Here is a 17,233-nt window from a genome sequence, read left to right on the forward strand (position 1 = left end):
AGTTAGGACCGCCTACTCTCAGGAAAGGTCTATATAAACAAAACATTAAAATTTATTTTTATATGTTTATAATAAATGGAAAGTTAATCGAAGAGGCCTAATAAAGGCGGAGAGATATAAAATATATAGAGGAAAATCTATAACGTGATAAGATATTTACTAAAAGCCTAAACACACTTCCGTCTAAGGGAAGGGTCGGCCATTTAAAAGTGAAAGAAAGTCCATACTCTCTTTGTCACCATAATTAAATCTATCCAAAACGAGTTCAAGATTTAAGATGAAGATAAAACACCTGCATAGCGAAAGCTCAAAACTAGAATAAAGTACTTCACCAATTAGTTGTGAAAAAACTCCAGTTTAGCAACAGCGAGTAAGAGCGTCTTGTCGATAGCTCGACAGAGAGAAAATTGAGTTCTTTGTTTACATTGAGTACTGGGTATCTGGACGACAGATGGCGCTGTTAGGCACACCCGCAACCTGTGTAGCGATCGCTGGCGAATTTTACCTTAGAGTTTTCTGTCGAGCAACAGAGTTGCAGCTATTATAATCACCGGCTAAGTTAAATATTGAAAAAATCACTATATATATGCAAAAATAAACACACAAAGACGATTCTATCAAACTCAGTCATGCAGACAACGCAGTAAGGATGACGTCACCATTTACCGACCACTATATTTTCACTATCTGTAAAAATAATAGGCTGAAACTTCTAGAGAGCATGTACAATATGTTTCTACATACTGTACATAGAAACAATAAAATTACTTTCGAATTTTTAAAGTCATGTTAAACCTCATAGCGGACGGTCCGCTTAAGTAAAGGAGGAACTGTTGAATCAGCACCAAAGGGTGGAGAATTAAGGGTGGTCCCCACTTATGTTCCAGGGTTGTACCAGAAAGGGTTTCTTTTCTGGTTAGATTGTATTCCTTTTCAGTGGAAGCATAACTCTCTGAACAAAAGCTCTAAGCTGAATATAGTCATTCCAGGTCAAATCTGATCTGTTACCCTTCCAAAGATGATAGGGCACCTGCTTCTCCAAATAAGCATGTCTACAATCATCATTGAATCATGGTTTGTCCTTCACTCGGTACCTTAGCACACAAGAAGGGATATGTCATGTTGTGAGCTGAATATTCCTTACTGTTAGAGGAAATCCAAGCGTGAAAATTCTGGGTAAGAAATGAGGAAGCAAAGATATTCCAACTCCATACTCTCTGATTCAGCTGTGCAGACCAAAGTGGTTGTAACCTTAGTTTCAGACACTGGAGTAGTGAACACCACAGGCTGTTCAGCCAATGTGCAGCTACAGCACAGCTGCCCCTATGAAACCTTTATGGATATTTCAAGGTTTCAAAATGAAACTCGTTAAGAGAAAGCAAATGATTCAAGGACTATTTGTTCCAGACTAGGTTTAACATATCTCTTGCCACTGCTAGAGAATCCAAATGTGAAGATATGTATTGTATAGTGAAGCTTGCGATTCTCTATTGTTGCAAACAGGTCTACTTAGAGATCTGGGATAATCTCTATGATGGAATGGAAAGAGCTCTGATCCAAGGTACATTTCATGTCCAGGGCTGTCTGTCTGGGCAGGACATCTATCACTACATCAGGAGAATAACTGCCTCCTGCTTGGCTATGATAATCTTAATAAGAAAATTCCATCTTGGATCAAGTCTATTCAAGGTCAGGAAGGCCACTATCAGTTCCAACACATTTATGCAAAATATTTTGAACTGACGGAACTAATTCCTGAACTCATAGGTCTGTTCTGAAAGACCTCTCCAACCCGACCAGGCTGTATCTGTATGAAGTATCATGGATATAGGAGGAAGGACAAACAGGCTGACATGTATAAGTTTGGTGCAGTCCAAAGCCTGAGAATTCTTTTGCAGCAACTAGATAACTGGACCCAGTTGTCTCGTAACCCTTTCCGAGCCACTCCTGTCCACCTTCAATTGAATTCCTTCAGCCTGTTCTTCAAAACTGGATCAACCATTGAAGCAAACTGAAGAAAGTCCAAGATCTTCTCCACTTGCTGTTTGGAGAAGAGAGCTCAAAGAAAGAAATTGACCTTGCATAAAATTCTTTGCCGAGATGCTGTTGTCAAGCTTAGGTAAAATTCTTTCATCTCTGCTCCAACTAGCCAATTGTGCAAATGGGTAATGACCTGAACTCCCTACAACCAAAGGAGTTAGCACTGACTTTGCTTGTTTTGTGAATTCTCTTGATAACATTGAGGACAAAAGGCATCATTTTGAACACTGGTAGGATTGGAAGTGGAAAGCAATAGGGACACGCTACTAATCATCTATTAGATTTAAAATACAGTACAGGATCAAGACCACCAGTGTAGTAACTGGCATGCTTGGGTGAGGGCCGACATCTTGAATGCATCTCATCCCATGTGTCAGGGATAAATCTCTCAGGTGAGTCTTACTTTGGTAGCCTGAATAGTCTGCCCCAGAACTTTTGGAACTTGTATTCATCTATTATTACTGTTTTCAGCACTTTGCTTACAAAGGAGTCAAGTTCTAGGGTTTGGTCCGATAAAAATGGTATCCTGGAGGTGATTTTGAGATTCACAACCAGCCCAGAAATTATAAGACTATGCTGTCACCACGAAAAAACAGTTCAACATTCTTGAAAATGGCAGAGATGACCTGCAAACTTCACTGGGGACCAGCACCCCAAATTTCCTTGGTTGTCTCCAGTTGCCCTAGTCCTCAAAAAAAAATCCTTAAGGATCAGGGATCTAGGAGTCTACCTGAGCGGGTTGATTTTGCTGCCTCTGTTTGTCTCGAGAAAATTTATGTGCAGACTGAAAAGTGTTAGGATAAGTGTGTTGTGCTGGTCTATTCGTCATTTGCCTCTGGGACTTTAGTTGACTCCTCATATAGGCCGAAGTCTTGTAATTGAAGACGTAAATGGCTTCGTTCGATGTATGAAGCCATTCACTCCCAGATTTCTTGAAAATATAGGTGTTAAGTTTTGTAGCTTGTCACCTTTCCTAATTTTATGATTTTTTTTACCTCTCCCTTTCATTATAATTATTAGTTTTTGTAAGTTTAACCCATACTGCATAGTTTTTGGATAACATAGCGTAGTACAGTACAGTAAATTTTAAGATTTATCCTGTACATTTTTTGTGCTAAGTTGGGTTAAGCAAAATGTCCAAAAAAGTGCCTAGGGCTTGAATGACAATCATATGGTGAGGGGCTAGGGCTCAAAGAATTAAAGGAAGAAAGGTTTTTTTACATTGGTCAACATAATGTACATCAGTTCTGACTACATAAAAAATAAATCCAAGTCACTTTGTTTTGCACCACCTTACATCAGTTTCTAAGTACAGTAAAGCACTAACAATTAAGGACTGTACTGTTCAGTATTATGCTATACATGGAAACTTATTAATATACAGTAAGTACAGTACTGTATCTGGTTTTTATAAAATGATAGCAGGTTGTAAGTACTTTTCAGGTTTAGTATGTGTATGAGGAATGTATAAATCTCTTAATAGGGAAAAAATCAAACTTATGTTCGGTCTTTTGGAACCAATTACTGACTTAGGACGCACTATTACTGTACTCCGCCACCCACAAATAAACTACCTGCCACAACTTAACTAACTTGTTAACAGGCTTCAATAAAATTACCAGCTGTGGCCAAAGATCCTCCTAAATAAAAGGCAAAGATTTGTATTCGAATAGGAACAAATAAAATATAAATAGGATATTCAATTCTTGTTAATTAAAATAATTCAATATGTAACAAAGATAAATATTTTTCATTTATTAAGATTCTGCTAGCCCTAAAAAAAATCAGATCGCTCTCTTGGGATATGCATAATAAAACCTCTAATAAATAGTGAATGAGATTCAATTATTATCTGTTGAACTATTTAATAAGTATATACAATATTCAAAATGTACTCAATATAGAAGTTTTACAGAAATAAGTTACAGGGTACAATAAGTAATTTCAAAACCTTGGTCCTAATATTAAATGCAGAATTAAGTATCAATTCTGATACTTAAAATTAACATGCAAACCGTTTCTCCTCCCAAAACACAAGAAATACATTATAAACTAATACATGCACAGTTTAAATCAAATCCTTGCTACTGAAAATAAAGAGATACTATGAAACTTACACTGTTGAGTACTGTAAGGTACTTAAGGCGTCCTCCATACTGATTGAAGTCAAAATCATAATGAGGACCATCGAGAGGGGGGTTTAATAACCAAGCATCAACGTAAACTCCAACTGACCAAATAATAAACACTAATATGTGTATTAATGATGAAAACACACTCATTGTTCCTTAAACAGTTCAAGATCCTGTTAAACAAAAGTAAAATTTTTAGTGCATTCGTGCTATAATTTCATTCATACATACCACACAATTGAAGATACAGTAACTAAAAAAGTGTACCACACCACAAGCTATTTTAAAGATATTTTAGTACTTTGTGACATACAAATTCTGATTTTATATAGGGCATATAGCAATAAGACTATCAAGGCCACATAAAAATGGAGTAACTGCATAAAAGATACGATAACTGTGACTGCACATAACATAAATGAGTTGGATTACTACCAAAAACCTCCTCCTCATTTACTGATAGTAAGCCATTCTTCCACTATAAATAAAGATGACATGTAATCTGTATTTTTCCTAACGATACAAACCTAGAGCCATTTATAGGGGATATTACTTTCGGCATAGCTGAAAGACGAGCCATAAGACTTTTAGCGAGGGATAACCACCCCAAAAGCTAATTAGCGGGAGGGGTGGCGGGTAGCCGACTACCCCGATCCGCTCACTCACACACCTGGGCTGAGCACCCACTTTGCTTGCAGGCAGGAATTTCTTGGGGGATAGGTGCTGGCAGGCCAATCTGTATAAATAGCTACAGGTTTATATCATTAGGAAAAATACAAATTTCTTCCAAATTTGTCCTTTGTTCCATCACTCTATACAAACCCTCACTATCTATAGGAGATGACTTACCTCTTCGGAGAGTGGGAGTCCATGCTAACTGGCTCTTGGCATTTGACTTGGGGTTCTCTCCTTACGATATAGATCATAAATGGTAGGAACCCTACACCTCGCTAAAACTGTCCACAAGCAGCCTCCTCAAGCTATGTATTTGTGACACTAGCAATATGACTGGTCTAGGTATGGGTTCTCCGAGTCATAGGAAAAAGAAAGTACTTAGACCTTACCCAATCTCCCCTCACAAGAGGTATCGGGAACGCACCAAGTATAATTTCTACACTAGGTTACACAAAGGAAATGGTTCTTACCTACAAAGGGGTGAGGTCAGCTGTGCCCAGGACCCTGGTGCTGATTCCCCAAAGGTGGGAAAGATAAAAGGAAGAAAGAAGCCAGTCATTCTTGTTCATTCACCCCAGACTAACCCGGCAACTTCAACCCTCAACCCTCTGCTACTTGTCCATCAAGGAGCTTGAGGTGTTTAGGCCACTTGTTGTGTAGCCACCACAGGACCAATGGAAACCATTTCCATGCTTCTGTGGGTCACGTCTTGCAGGTAGACGGTGGTGAAGGTCGTCTGATGCTTTCACACGCCCGCTTGCAGTACTGTACCTGCATCACAGAGTAGTTCATTTTGAACGCCATAGACATTACAATGACTTGTGGGTCGTCGTGGTGGAGGATGGTCAGGATTAATTGCAAGATCAATGACTTTGTGAATCCATGACGAGATGGTGTTTTTCGTCACACTCCTACTACAAGATCGATGACCTTGTGAATCCATGACAAGATGGTGTTTTTCGTCACACTCCTCTTGACCTTCCCCGTCCTGACAAAGAGTGCCGACACACTGGGGCCAGCTGGTGCTGTTCTTTTGAGACAACATCTCAGACTTCTCACTGGACAAAGTACCAGTTGGTCTGGGTCGTTTGTTACCGTGAGAACTCCCAATCATAAAGGGCCTGAATTTAGGATCTGCTACTACTGGATTTTGAGTCTTGGCAATAAACTCAGGGACGAAGCTGGGAATTACCTCTCCCCATGCCCATGAATGGCCGATGTCGCAAGAAAGACCATGCAGTTCACTAACTCTCAAGGCCGAAGACAGTGTGGGTAGGAACACCATAGTGAACAAAAAAAAGTTTAGGAAAAATAGAAATTATATAATTTTTTTCTAAATGATAATTTAAAATATTAATTTGAGCGGCTCTTACCTCAAAATTCATGTGTTCTATGACCCCTTAGATTAACTTCATTGAATTGCTACTGCACTATCTTTTCTGTGTATTAAACCTATGAGTCTCTCACTCTCTCATATCTGGTCTTATCCCAACGGTTTCCTGACTTCATCTTTCACCAATCGATAACCCCGTCATTGCACATAATGGACAATTACAAACCTTCAATTTGCTAGTGTGCCCATGTACATATACACGTTTGTGCTATTTCACTCTTGCGTCTCAAATGTTGTGAAAACTTCAGTCCTTAGAATAAAGAAAAAAAGGGTTTATTGACCCAGAACACTGCAGAGACAGTAAGTGGACCTTTCAGTGAAATTAGAGTAGAGGCTGAATTCCACTTACCAGGTGATTTTTATTGTGTGCCCAGAATCCCTAACAGACTTTTCCCCATCACATTGTGGGTGCCTCCTTACATATAGTGACAAAACTGTCCCAGTAATAGGATCATCTGCTGTCTGTCTGACCTGTTCAAGGCTCTTGACTCCAGGAAGAGCCCCAAGCCAAGGATCTTCCAGCTAGAAACTGGCCAGAGTTTTGCCCAATTCCCAAGGGATTTTGAGGCTTAATGTGCCAGTAGGTATACCGCAAGAAGCTCCAGTAGGTGGACCGCTGAGCTGGGAGGGTTCCTTAAGGGTGAGATCAAGGAGGCTTTCTCGGCAATAGGGGGGTCTGAGATCTCATGCCCCGACATGAAAGAACACCTCCTTGGCTGGTGCCGAGAAGCCCGAAAGAGACAGGATGGAGGGAGGAAAGCCTGTTTTAGCAGTGCCACCTGTGGAGAGGGAGAACTGTTGAAGATCTATGCCATGCGGTTGGCCTCCTTGTACAGGTCGCCATATCCTTGGCATAGCTTGGCCCAGAGAGACCCGAGACGAAAGCTCCTCAAAACGGTTCCAAGCAAAGCTGCGAGTTGGCTGGAGCAGTCTCTAGCCACTATCAATGCCTCTTCTGGACGTCAAGCCACTTGGCAGGATGTCCTGCACCTGTTGAGTGTTCTGATTTTCCCCAAGAGAGGGGAGGATAAAGAAAAGAAAAGAGCCAGTCATTCCTTTTCATTCACTCAGACTAAAAGCTGGTAACCAATGCCCTCAACCTCCTACTACTTGTCCACTAAGAAACTTGAGGTACTAAACCAGTTGTTGTGCAGCCACCATAGAACCGATAGAGAAGGTATCAAATCTCCTGTGGGTTACGTCTTGCAGGCAGTGAGCGGTGAAGGTCGTTTGACGCTTCCACATGCCCGCTTGTAGAACCTGCGTCACAGAGTAGTTACGTCTCAAGGCCAGGGATGTAGCAATGCCCCTGATGTCATGTTCTCTAGGTTGACATGTTGAAGGAGGATCTGGATTTAGTGCAAGGTCAATGACCTTACAAATCCAAGCAAATATGGTGTTCTTTGTGATCTTCCTCTTAATCTTCCCTATGCTGACAAAAAGCGATGGCATCCGGGAGTGAGCTACTGCTGTTCTTTTGAGGTAGAGCTTCGGGAGCGAGTTGCTGCTGCTCTTTTGAGGTAGAGCCTCAAACTCCTTCCTGGACATAGTAGCAGATGATCTGGGTCGTCGGTTACAGAACGGAGACTCGTTATCCGGAAGGAATCGAATCTAGGATCCGCTACCCCCAGATTTTGAGTCTGCTACAAATTCAGGGACATAGCTGAAGTTAACCTCTCCCCACCCCCTTGAATGGGCGATGTCATATGAGAGACCGTGCAGTTCACCGACTCTTTAGGCTTAAGCCAAAGCGAGTAGGAACACGGCCTTCAAGGTGAAGTGCCGGTCTGTTGCCTGGCGTGATGGTTCGCAGGGAAGCCCTTTCAGGGACCGAAGAACTCGAACCACATTCCAAGGAGGAGGTCTCACTTCTGACTGAGGACAGGTAAGTTCATAACTTCATATGAGGAGGGAAAGTTCCAGCGAAGAGGAAATGTCTACCCCTTTCAGTTTGAAGGCGAGATTCAAGGCTGAGCGATAGCCTTTTACTGTATTGCTGAAACTGAGAGGACCATTTCCTCCCGTAAATACACCAAGAACTCCGCTATTGCTGGAATAGTGGCCTCGAGTGGAGAGATGCACCTTCCACGACACCAACCACAGAAGACGTTCCACTTCGCCTGGTAGACTGAAGTTGACGATCTTCGCAGATGACCAGACATCCTCTTTGCAACTTGTGAAAATCCTCTCTGAGTGAGGAGATGCTCGATTGTCTCCAGGCATGAAGTCGTAGCGAAGCAACGGCTTAATGGTAGATGTTGACGTGTGGTTGTCTGAGTAGATCATGTCGTGAAGGAAGTTCTCTTGGAAGCTCCATTACGAGTTGCAAAAGGTCTGGGAACCATTCTGCGTGATGCCATAGCGTAGCTATGAGGGTCATTGGGAGAATGACTGATGTTCTGCCCTTTTTGAGTACTCTCCTCATCAGACAGAATGAGAGGAAGGCATAAACGCCAATGTCTCACCGTTGTGGGAATGCATCTTGCCAAAGAGCCTTGGGGTCCGGGACCGGGGAGCAGTACAATGGGAGCCTGAAGTTTAGGTACGTTGCGAACAGATCCACTGTCGGGAAACCCCACAAAGTCAGGACTCTGAAGGCTTCTAGAGGATCCAAAGACCATTGGGAATCCCCCATCCAAGTCGTTCTGCTCAGGTTGTCCGTGAGCAAATTCCTTTTGCCGGGAATGAAGCACGCTGATAGGGACACCGAGTGGACTTCCGCCCATCTCAGTACAGGTATTTCTACTGCAAGATGGGATAGGGGCTGCGAAAAAGTACTGCCTTGTTGATGTAAGCTACTACCGTCGTGTTGTTGCTCATCATCACTACCGGGTGGCCTGCCAGGAACTGATGGAACTGTTGAAGGGCCAGGAAGGCAGCCTAGATCTCTTAAGAGATTTATGTGCTGGTACTTTTCGAACTCTGACCAAAGGCCTGAAGTCGTGTGGTGTAGCATGTGGGCCACCCACCCTTCTTCTGATGCGTTTGTGAAGAGCATCAAGTCAAGGGGAAGGACAAGAAGGTCGGCACCCTTTAGAAGGTTCTCGTCTGCCACCCACCATGCGAGGTCTGTCCGTTCCTCTGGTCCCATGGGAATCAGAATGTCTGGGGAATCAAAGGCCTGATTCCAGGTGGACTTCAGCCACCACTCGAGGGATCGTACCTCAAGACAGCCTTTGGTAACTAGACAAGCCAGGGATGACAGGTGCCCGAGGAGACATAGCCACCTCTGGGTTGGGAGCTCTTCTCGTCTGACAAAAGGACTTGCGACCTTCCTTAGCCCCACTACCCTGTCGTCTGATGGGAAGGCTTTGTGAAGACTGGTATCTATAATCATTCCTAGATATACCAGTTGTTGAGAGTGAAGCAGAGATGACTTCTTGAGGTTTACCATGATCTCCAGATCTTGGCAAAGTCCCAGAAGCCTGTCTTGGAGCTGAAGAAGGGTTGCCACCGAGTCTACTAGAATCAGCCAGTCGTCCAGGTAACGTAGGAGACATGCCGATTTTGTGAGCCCAAGATGACACTAGGATGAACACTCTCGTGAAGACCTGGGGTGCTGTGGAAAGACTGCAGCACAGCACCTTGAACTGGTATTTCTTGTTGTCCAAGCTGAATCTCAGATACTTCCTTGAAGACAGATGGATTGAGATCTGGAAGAATGAGTCCTTTACTTTCAGTGTGTATATGAAGTCCTGAGATCTTACTGCTTGTTTGACCATGTCTGCCGTCTCCATGCTGAACGAAGTTTGCTTGACAAACTTATTTAGAGCCGAGAGGTCGATGACTGGTCTCCAGACTCCAGGCGCCTCTTTCACCAGATAGAGTTGACTGAAGAAGCCTGGGGAGTTGTCGAGGACCTCTTGAAGAGCGCCCTTCTCCAACATGGCCTGGACTTCGAGCTGAAAGGCCACACCTCTGCGGATCCCTTCGCATAGGAGCTTGTCAACACTGGAGTCTTGATCAGTAAAGGGAGAGATAGAATGAACAGAATGCGATACCCTGGACGAATCACAAAGACTGTCCAGGGTTTGGCCCCGAGCTGCATCCACCTCTTCCAGCAGCGATGCAGGCATCCCCCATCTGGTGGACAAGCGGGAGGATCGCCTATCCTAGGTTTGCAGCCACGGCCACCTCCTCTAGGGTGTTTCCCTCAACGGGAGAACTTGGAGCCTTTCTTGTCCTTGGCAGGAAAGGGCTTTTTAGACACGTTGCTGTCGTTAGCTGCAATCCTGTTCAATGAAGATTTTGGTTGTTTGGTCTGTGGGAGAGCTGGTGGTCTGTAGGGACGATATGTGAAGGCCCTATAACGGAGGGAGTCTTGGCGAGACTTTATCCATCTCTCCGGCGCTAGCTCAACATACCCTGGATAGAACAAAGAGTAGCCCTCCAGAGAGGAGTTCCGGAGGCTCGCAAACTCGTAGTGTGGGACTTGGTGATGGAACCTCTTGACTACTGAGTCTCTGCGCCTCATGATGGTGTTGGCCCACAAGTTCACACCTTGGTGGGCAAGGTACTCGATAGTACGAGTACCAAACAGAAGGAACGTCTCCATCGCCTTCCTGGTGGGTTCATTAGAAAAATCCGCCTTCCGCACTAGGTTCCCCACTGATCCTAACCAAAGATTATGCCACGAAGTAGCCTGCATGGCATACTTCACCACTTTCTCCTGGTTAAGAATCTCCGAAGCTGAGAAGGAGACTTGAAGACCGGAAAGTCTCTCCAGGGAGATTCCCTTTGCAGGTTCCTCTAAGGAATGGTGAAGAGGAAGACCCAGGAGGGGCTCATCTAGGACCTCATAATATCTCCTCAGCTGGACACCTGGAGGTGTGAGGAGTTTCGAGGACGAGCCCGCAGAGGCTGTGATCTCCTTCCAAGGGACAGGAAACTTAGGAATTTTAAATTCATGAAGCTTGCCTTCCTTCACCTTCCCCAGTAAACGCGATGTTCTACATTTACGGGGAGGGGAGTGAGGCGACAGCAAACGATGACGAGAAGACTTGCCCCTCTCCGGAGAGAGAGCCGAAGCTCGAGGAGGAGACGGTCTGGCAGGTTTCTTACCTAGTGACCTATGTTGCTCAGAAGAGTGCTGGGATATGATGAACGGTAGTGCCGAACAGAGGCTGATTCTTGAGGATGTTGCGCTGTGATAGCATGCTCACGCGCACCTGTGTAACAAAAAGATGGTAATCGCTCAGGAGTGAACATGGCGAAAGGCAAGAAGCGCTTGGTTGATGATGTATGCCTTTCTCTAAGGGAGAGCGCTGGGTCGTTGGCGAATGATGGGAAGGTCGGTGTGCAACCAAAGGTTGCTGACGACCTGGAAAGACCTCACGAGATGGGGAAGAACCAGCTGGTGACACTCGGCGAGTTGGTGATCGATGAGTCGTCGATCGGTGAGTTAGAAATCGGCAAGTCAGGGAGTTAGAGAACGATGCGTCGGAGATCAGTGAGCTGGAGATTTGAGCGTCGGAGATTGGCGAGTCGGGAATCGGAGAGTTGGAGATTTGGCAAGCAGGAGATCGGCGTGTAGACAATCAGCAAGCTAGAGATTGGGGAGCAGGAGATCAGCATACAGGAGGTCGGCGTGTTAGCAATCGGCGAGCTGAAAATAGGCGCATTGGAGATTGATGAGTATATCGGCGAGCTGCTGATCGAAGTCCTGGAGAAGTGATGTGGTCCTTGGAAGGGCGCACATCTGCAGGAAAGAATCGCATACGAATCCTCAAAGAGAACAAAGCGCAGCTGCCAGAACAGATGGAAAATCACGAACCGAGGTTCGCTGAAGAGCAGGAGACGAGGCGAGATGGTCTGTTGAACGCCACAAGGCTTGCTAAACAAGGAGACAGCGAGTCCAAAACAGGCGGAGGTCGGGAACCAGAAGGCGGAGGATCCTCCGAAAAGGAATGCTGTGATGAGGACGCTGAAGCTCCAAAGAGACGTCTCTTCACAGAAGGTGAATGGACACGTCTGAATCAAAGAGAGCAGCGAGCTCGGCGAGGGCGACAACCACGATGATGAGCCTCCGCCAGGGCAGGTTGATCAGCAAGCTGACCATCAGCAGGCCTCTGAAGAGGAGTCTCTATGAGTGGTCTCTCTCGTGAATGAGAGAGGTGATCACTTGCATCAGAGACATGCCTAGGACTTTGCTCCGCTCCCAAAGGATGGTCGGCGAGGGCGGAAGCGCAGTCTTCGGCGGCGGCGGAAGGCACAGAAGAAGAGCCAGGAACGGAGTCAGACGGCAGGGCAGCAGACGAATCCTCGGACGCCACGATGTCCACAAGAGCCAAAGGATCAACCTCTGACGCAGATGAGAGCTGCAACTCCGCACCTCGTTGAATAAGACACAACACCCTCCTTGCAAGGCGGACCGGGCAAACACAAGGACGGCCACACCTGTAGAAAAGCAGAAAGAGACAAGAACTCCCTCGGGGGGAGAGGCGCCCCGCTTCGCTAGGGGAAGCAGCACCGAATCTCGAGAACTGAAGTTGCGACAGAAGTTGAAGGGCCTGCGCTACTACTTGACGGTTCCCCAAAGGAAACCACTTGAGAAGAAGCTTCGGAGGAAGGTTGGGGGGTGAAAGAAGCAGCTTTGGGTTTCTTCTGCTATACAGCAATCTTCAAAGGAGAAAAATCCCTTTTAGATTTTGTCTTTTGCTGTCGCCCAAACCTTTCCCACTGGGAAGCAGACCACTCCCGACCCTCATTACATTTATTATCCACAACACACCGGTGGGGATCGAAATCCTCAGCGGACATAAATGTTCCGCAGAAGCAGCCCTCGGGTTCAGGAAAGGTACGCATGGCCGGCATGAAGGGCACACACACTGAATAGAAAAAGCAAAACAGAATAATAATGGCAGTCCAAAAAGGTGATGAGGGAGAGCAGTAACAAATGTTCTCCAGCCAAGCCAAAAGCAAAGTGAAGCACAGTCACAGGTGTGTGAGTGAGAGGAGCAGTTACTACCCCTCCCTACCCCACTAACTAGCGGTATGGGTGGTTAACCTTCGCTAAATTCTAATGGCCGGTCCTTTCAGCCAAAAGTAATACCCCTATAAATAGCATTGGTTTATATTCCAGTTATGGATCAAACATCTTTTAAGAGGAGGCCATGATTAATACTTAGCAAATGATGATTGCAAACAATCATGGCCCCACGAAAAGTAGAGTGAGTGTGGATCTCTCCCCAGTTTATCTATAAACCAAGGCAGTATCCATCCTTTCATCTGCATGGCAATTCCTGTTTTATTTCATTATTAACATGTAGCCAACATAAACCATTAAAACTAAATTGTATGAGAAAAATACTAAAAGGGCTTGGATAGGACACAACAGTACTTCTGTATTCGTTGCAGCCAAACACAAAATTGAAGTCTTTGACATGAGAGTGAGCAGGACTTACCATCTGTCATAAATTACCTCGTCAATGATTTTAACAGCCATTCAAGCTCCACTAAAGACCTTCCCTATTTTAAAGGACGAAAGGTTTGTACACACATAGGTACAAAGACTAAATGCCACCTAGACAAAATGCATAGACAATATAAATTAACCTTTGATAACAAACAAACTATATAAATTCTGCTCATACTTTAACTATACCCAGGTAATATTAAAGGGGAAGAAATGGAATGTATTGTATATTTTTTGGTACAGTAATAATTGTAGCAATTTCCCACATACTTCATTGTTTTTAGTTGCCCTGAACTTCTTTTAACCTTACTAAGAGGTCCAACAATAGCAGTTCCAAAGATATAGGCTAAATGGCATTTACAGTATAAACTGCTCTAGTTTTTCTTTTACAATAACCCATAATTCCATCACAAAACAGACAGCATTAGACTGTCAATTTAGATAATTTGGCGTTGGAGAGAAATTGAATACTGTATCATATCCAGTATTTATTACCATCCTGTTTACATTGTACTGCACCGTACATATTGCCATATTCAATTACTGCTCTTTCTCACAATAGCTTTTCCGTGACCATACTAACTGATGTCACATATATCACTGAACAGTTGTAAATATGTAAGTCATGCCTCACATGTTCTGCAACATTTGTTTTCTACATAAAATATTTTGTTCTTTCTTAAGGAATCATTTCTATTATGGTTTCATAACAGAAGTGTTTCTTCCCAGTTTTACTAATACCGTACACTTTTCCCCATGTTTGGAATATTGTGCTTATAAACGTCCTGAGGTGATTACTACAAGGTTTTCTAGATAGGTTTTTATATTTATCTAATAAAATTTATTTTCATTTTCATTACACATGCTTGGCCAACCATTTCAACCTCCACACTAACTTAGGGAAAACTCCAAAGCAGATCAATATATTTAGAGTCATGTTCTGCAGGGGGGTCCACTCTTTGAGGGTTGTGACATTACTATACAGTACAGTATGGCTCCCTCATAAGTCAGGTAGGACATGGCCTATTAAGATAGCGTACTATAAATTCTTATCATTTGGCAGTACAATTCTGTACTGAAATCTCCTCCCACCTAAAAATTCATTTTTCAGAGGATAGGAGGATTACTATTAGTTACAGGGGAATGCTGTAATCAGTTAACCAAGAACTTTCAATAAAAATTCATTTCCGTTTCACCATAACCATTTCAAAAGCTTTCTAAAAAAATAATGTCATCAACTTTACTATTATTAAAAATATTAACCTCCTAACAGGACAGGCCATGATTCCTAATTTAGGATCAGCATTGTGACAGAAGTGAGCACTGTACCAACCCTCTGGACAAACCCTCACTCTTTCATAGCTATTTGGTAAATATTTACTTACGCTCTGTTACAGGCGAACATCAATCCTCCATTTAACCCGTAACCCAGTTTAGGATGCTGCGTACTCCCTAACCCGTAATTACTACATATGTCTCACCAGGCCTCATGTATAATCTAACCAACTGTTTTGCATGGCAACAGATTTGCATTTGGTAAGCTATATATTTCAGTTTCGAGGGTACTTTAGCCTTGGCTATTACAACAGTGTCTTTTTAGGTATTTGACCTTACAGCCTATTTTGAATGTATGGGTATGTCGTTAAACTGTGTATTGACGCAGCTTTAGTGAATTCCGTTACATTTCAGAGTGATTGGTAATTGGCCAACAAAAATAATCCCTACTATGGCTCATACAGCGACTATCCTTTACCTGGGTCTACGAATCACATAATGACTAACCTAGACCTGTGTCTACAATAATACCCTATGATAATCTATCCATACGATAATCTACAGGTCTATGAAATTTCGAATTTAGTGAATTAACGTAATACAGGAACTAGCATCAGTTTTATTTTCGAAAGGGCCCATAATCATACAATTTAACAAAATGAAAACAATAGGATATCACGCTGAAGTTACGCTACCAAAGCTAATCAAATCAAGTTATATTTAGCATTTCTGAAAAATTATTGAATGAATGTAGTAATTCTCCATATTGTAGCCCTAATGAATACGCCTAAGGTAATATAAGATGAGCAATTTACCAAGAGCTTGCATAAAACGTTCTTAGTCGCGGAGTTACGTCAATATTCAAAAAGATATCACAATGTTTACGTCGCTTATTGTAATTTTACCGTCCTATGTCTAGCTGTCTACTGTGTCGTATTTCTAAAGTACTTGATTAAATTATACTGATTAAATCCTATGGCATGTAATTCATTCATTAGCTGGAAAGCCGGGTGTTAAGTAAGCATAATTTTTCCTGAATAAAAGACTAACTTCAACATATTCATTTCCCACGAGGCAAAAGTGCTTGAAACACGGAAAACCTCTGCCATTAATCGCGTTGATTTTAATAATACACCTGGTGAAAAAACACATTAAGCTATTCACATCAATTCTTTAAATAGCAAGAAATGTGTGGCTTTTGTTGTGGAAAACAGCACCCTTCTCTATCCAAGATTCACTGTAACGGCTTGACATTTGTTCCCTGGTGCTGGATCATGACGTCAACACTACTGGAAATGTCTTCATAGTGAACACATAGACTAATTTACCCGACGCTATAATAAGAATGTAATCATGACATTTAGAAGAAAAACATAAAAGGTGCATATTATATAACGAAAATGGTGCCATGCACAAGCCAAAAATATATATATTGAATAAGTCTAATGTAAATGGTCTTGCTGCTCGTACACATTCCAGCATGAGGTTGTGATTCGTTACTTACCATATTTAAGAAAGTCAGATACTTAAACCGACCTCCAAATGCCCAATATGCCTCTTCATACTCAGAACCCTTTGGTGGTTTAACGTCATAATACAATCCACAAAGATAAACAAAAAGAACACCAAAACGGACGATAAACAATGGAACCTCCATGTCTGCCGGCCTTCTCGCCGAGTTTGTAGTTTGCCCCAAAGGAAATCCAGAATTGAACCGAATATTGAATTCCTGATTGGCACTGGCGGAATTAGAATGTGTGGCTAGACAGGAATACCGGAATGGATGATTAAACAGTTTATTCGGGTCGTGGCAACCTTTCATTTCTTTATTCCATAATTTCCAAAATATACATTTATATATTTTTAAAGTAAGACATATCCATTGGTTTCTTAGTTCTCCAGTCATAATCAAATGGCAGTTATAGTTTTTTTACTTTCTGCTATGCAGCTGAAATCGTAATCCGCCATATTGAAACATGGATTACACAGACTCAAGTTGAAATTTTATTTATTTAAGTTTGAGATCGCTACTGCTAGTATCGTTAGCCGCTTGCACATTTCATAGGACATATAACTTTAATGATTCAAGATCAATTTTAGAATATATTTGTATACTATCAAAGAGGGCCAGCCTTATAAACGGAATTTGAAACTGCTAGTCATCTATACATCATTCCAAGGATCTTAGCGAGAGTGTACTTCCATCCTCTCAACAAGCCTGTGAACAATATCGATTTACAAGATAACTGGGAATGGGTCATACATCCAACAAAAGCCTCACGGTTGAAGGAAGCAAGCAAACGA

General features: G+C 42.9%; 1 protein-coding gene across 4 annotated transcripts in view; it reads right to left on the minus strand.

Moving 5' to 3' along the window:
* LOC137629611 (androgen-induced gene 1 protein-like) overlaps window positions 1-17,233 on the minus strand; it is a 138,993-nt gene that overhangs the window by 119,953 nt on the left and 1,807 nt on the right. Inside the window, exons 1-2 of one of the 4 annotated variants that reach the window (XM_068361099.1) lie at window positions 16,434-16,570; window positions 4,158-4,345 (exon numbers count right to left, since the gene is read on the minus strand). The exons of 2 other annotated variants lie outside the window; for them this stretch is intronic. In XM_068361099.1, coding sequence (XP_068217200.1) covers window positions 4,158-4,322 — 165 coding nt within the window. In that variant the 5' untranslated portion in view covers window positions 4,323-4,345; window positions 16,434-16,570. Of the gene's footprint in view, window positions 1-4,157; window positions 4,346-15,744; window positions 15,872-16,433; window positions 16,571-17,233 lie in introns of those variants that run through there. One more of the 4 variants, XM_068361098.1, reaches the window with a different exon arrangement.

Source organism: Palaemon carinicauda, chromosome 37, assembly GCF_036898095.1.
Source record: "Palaemon carinicauda isolate YSFRI2023 chromosome 37, ASM3689809v2, whole genome shotgun sequence".
Classification (NCBI taxonomy): domain Eukaryota; kingdom Metazoa; phylum Arthropoda; class Malacostraca; order Decapoda; family Palaemonidae; genus Palaemon; species Palaemon carinicauda.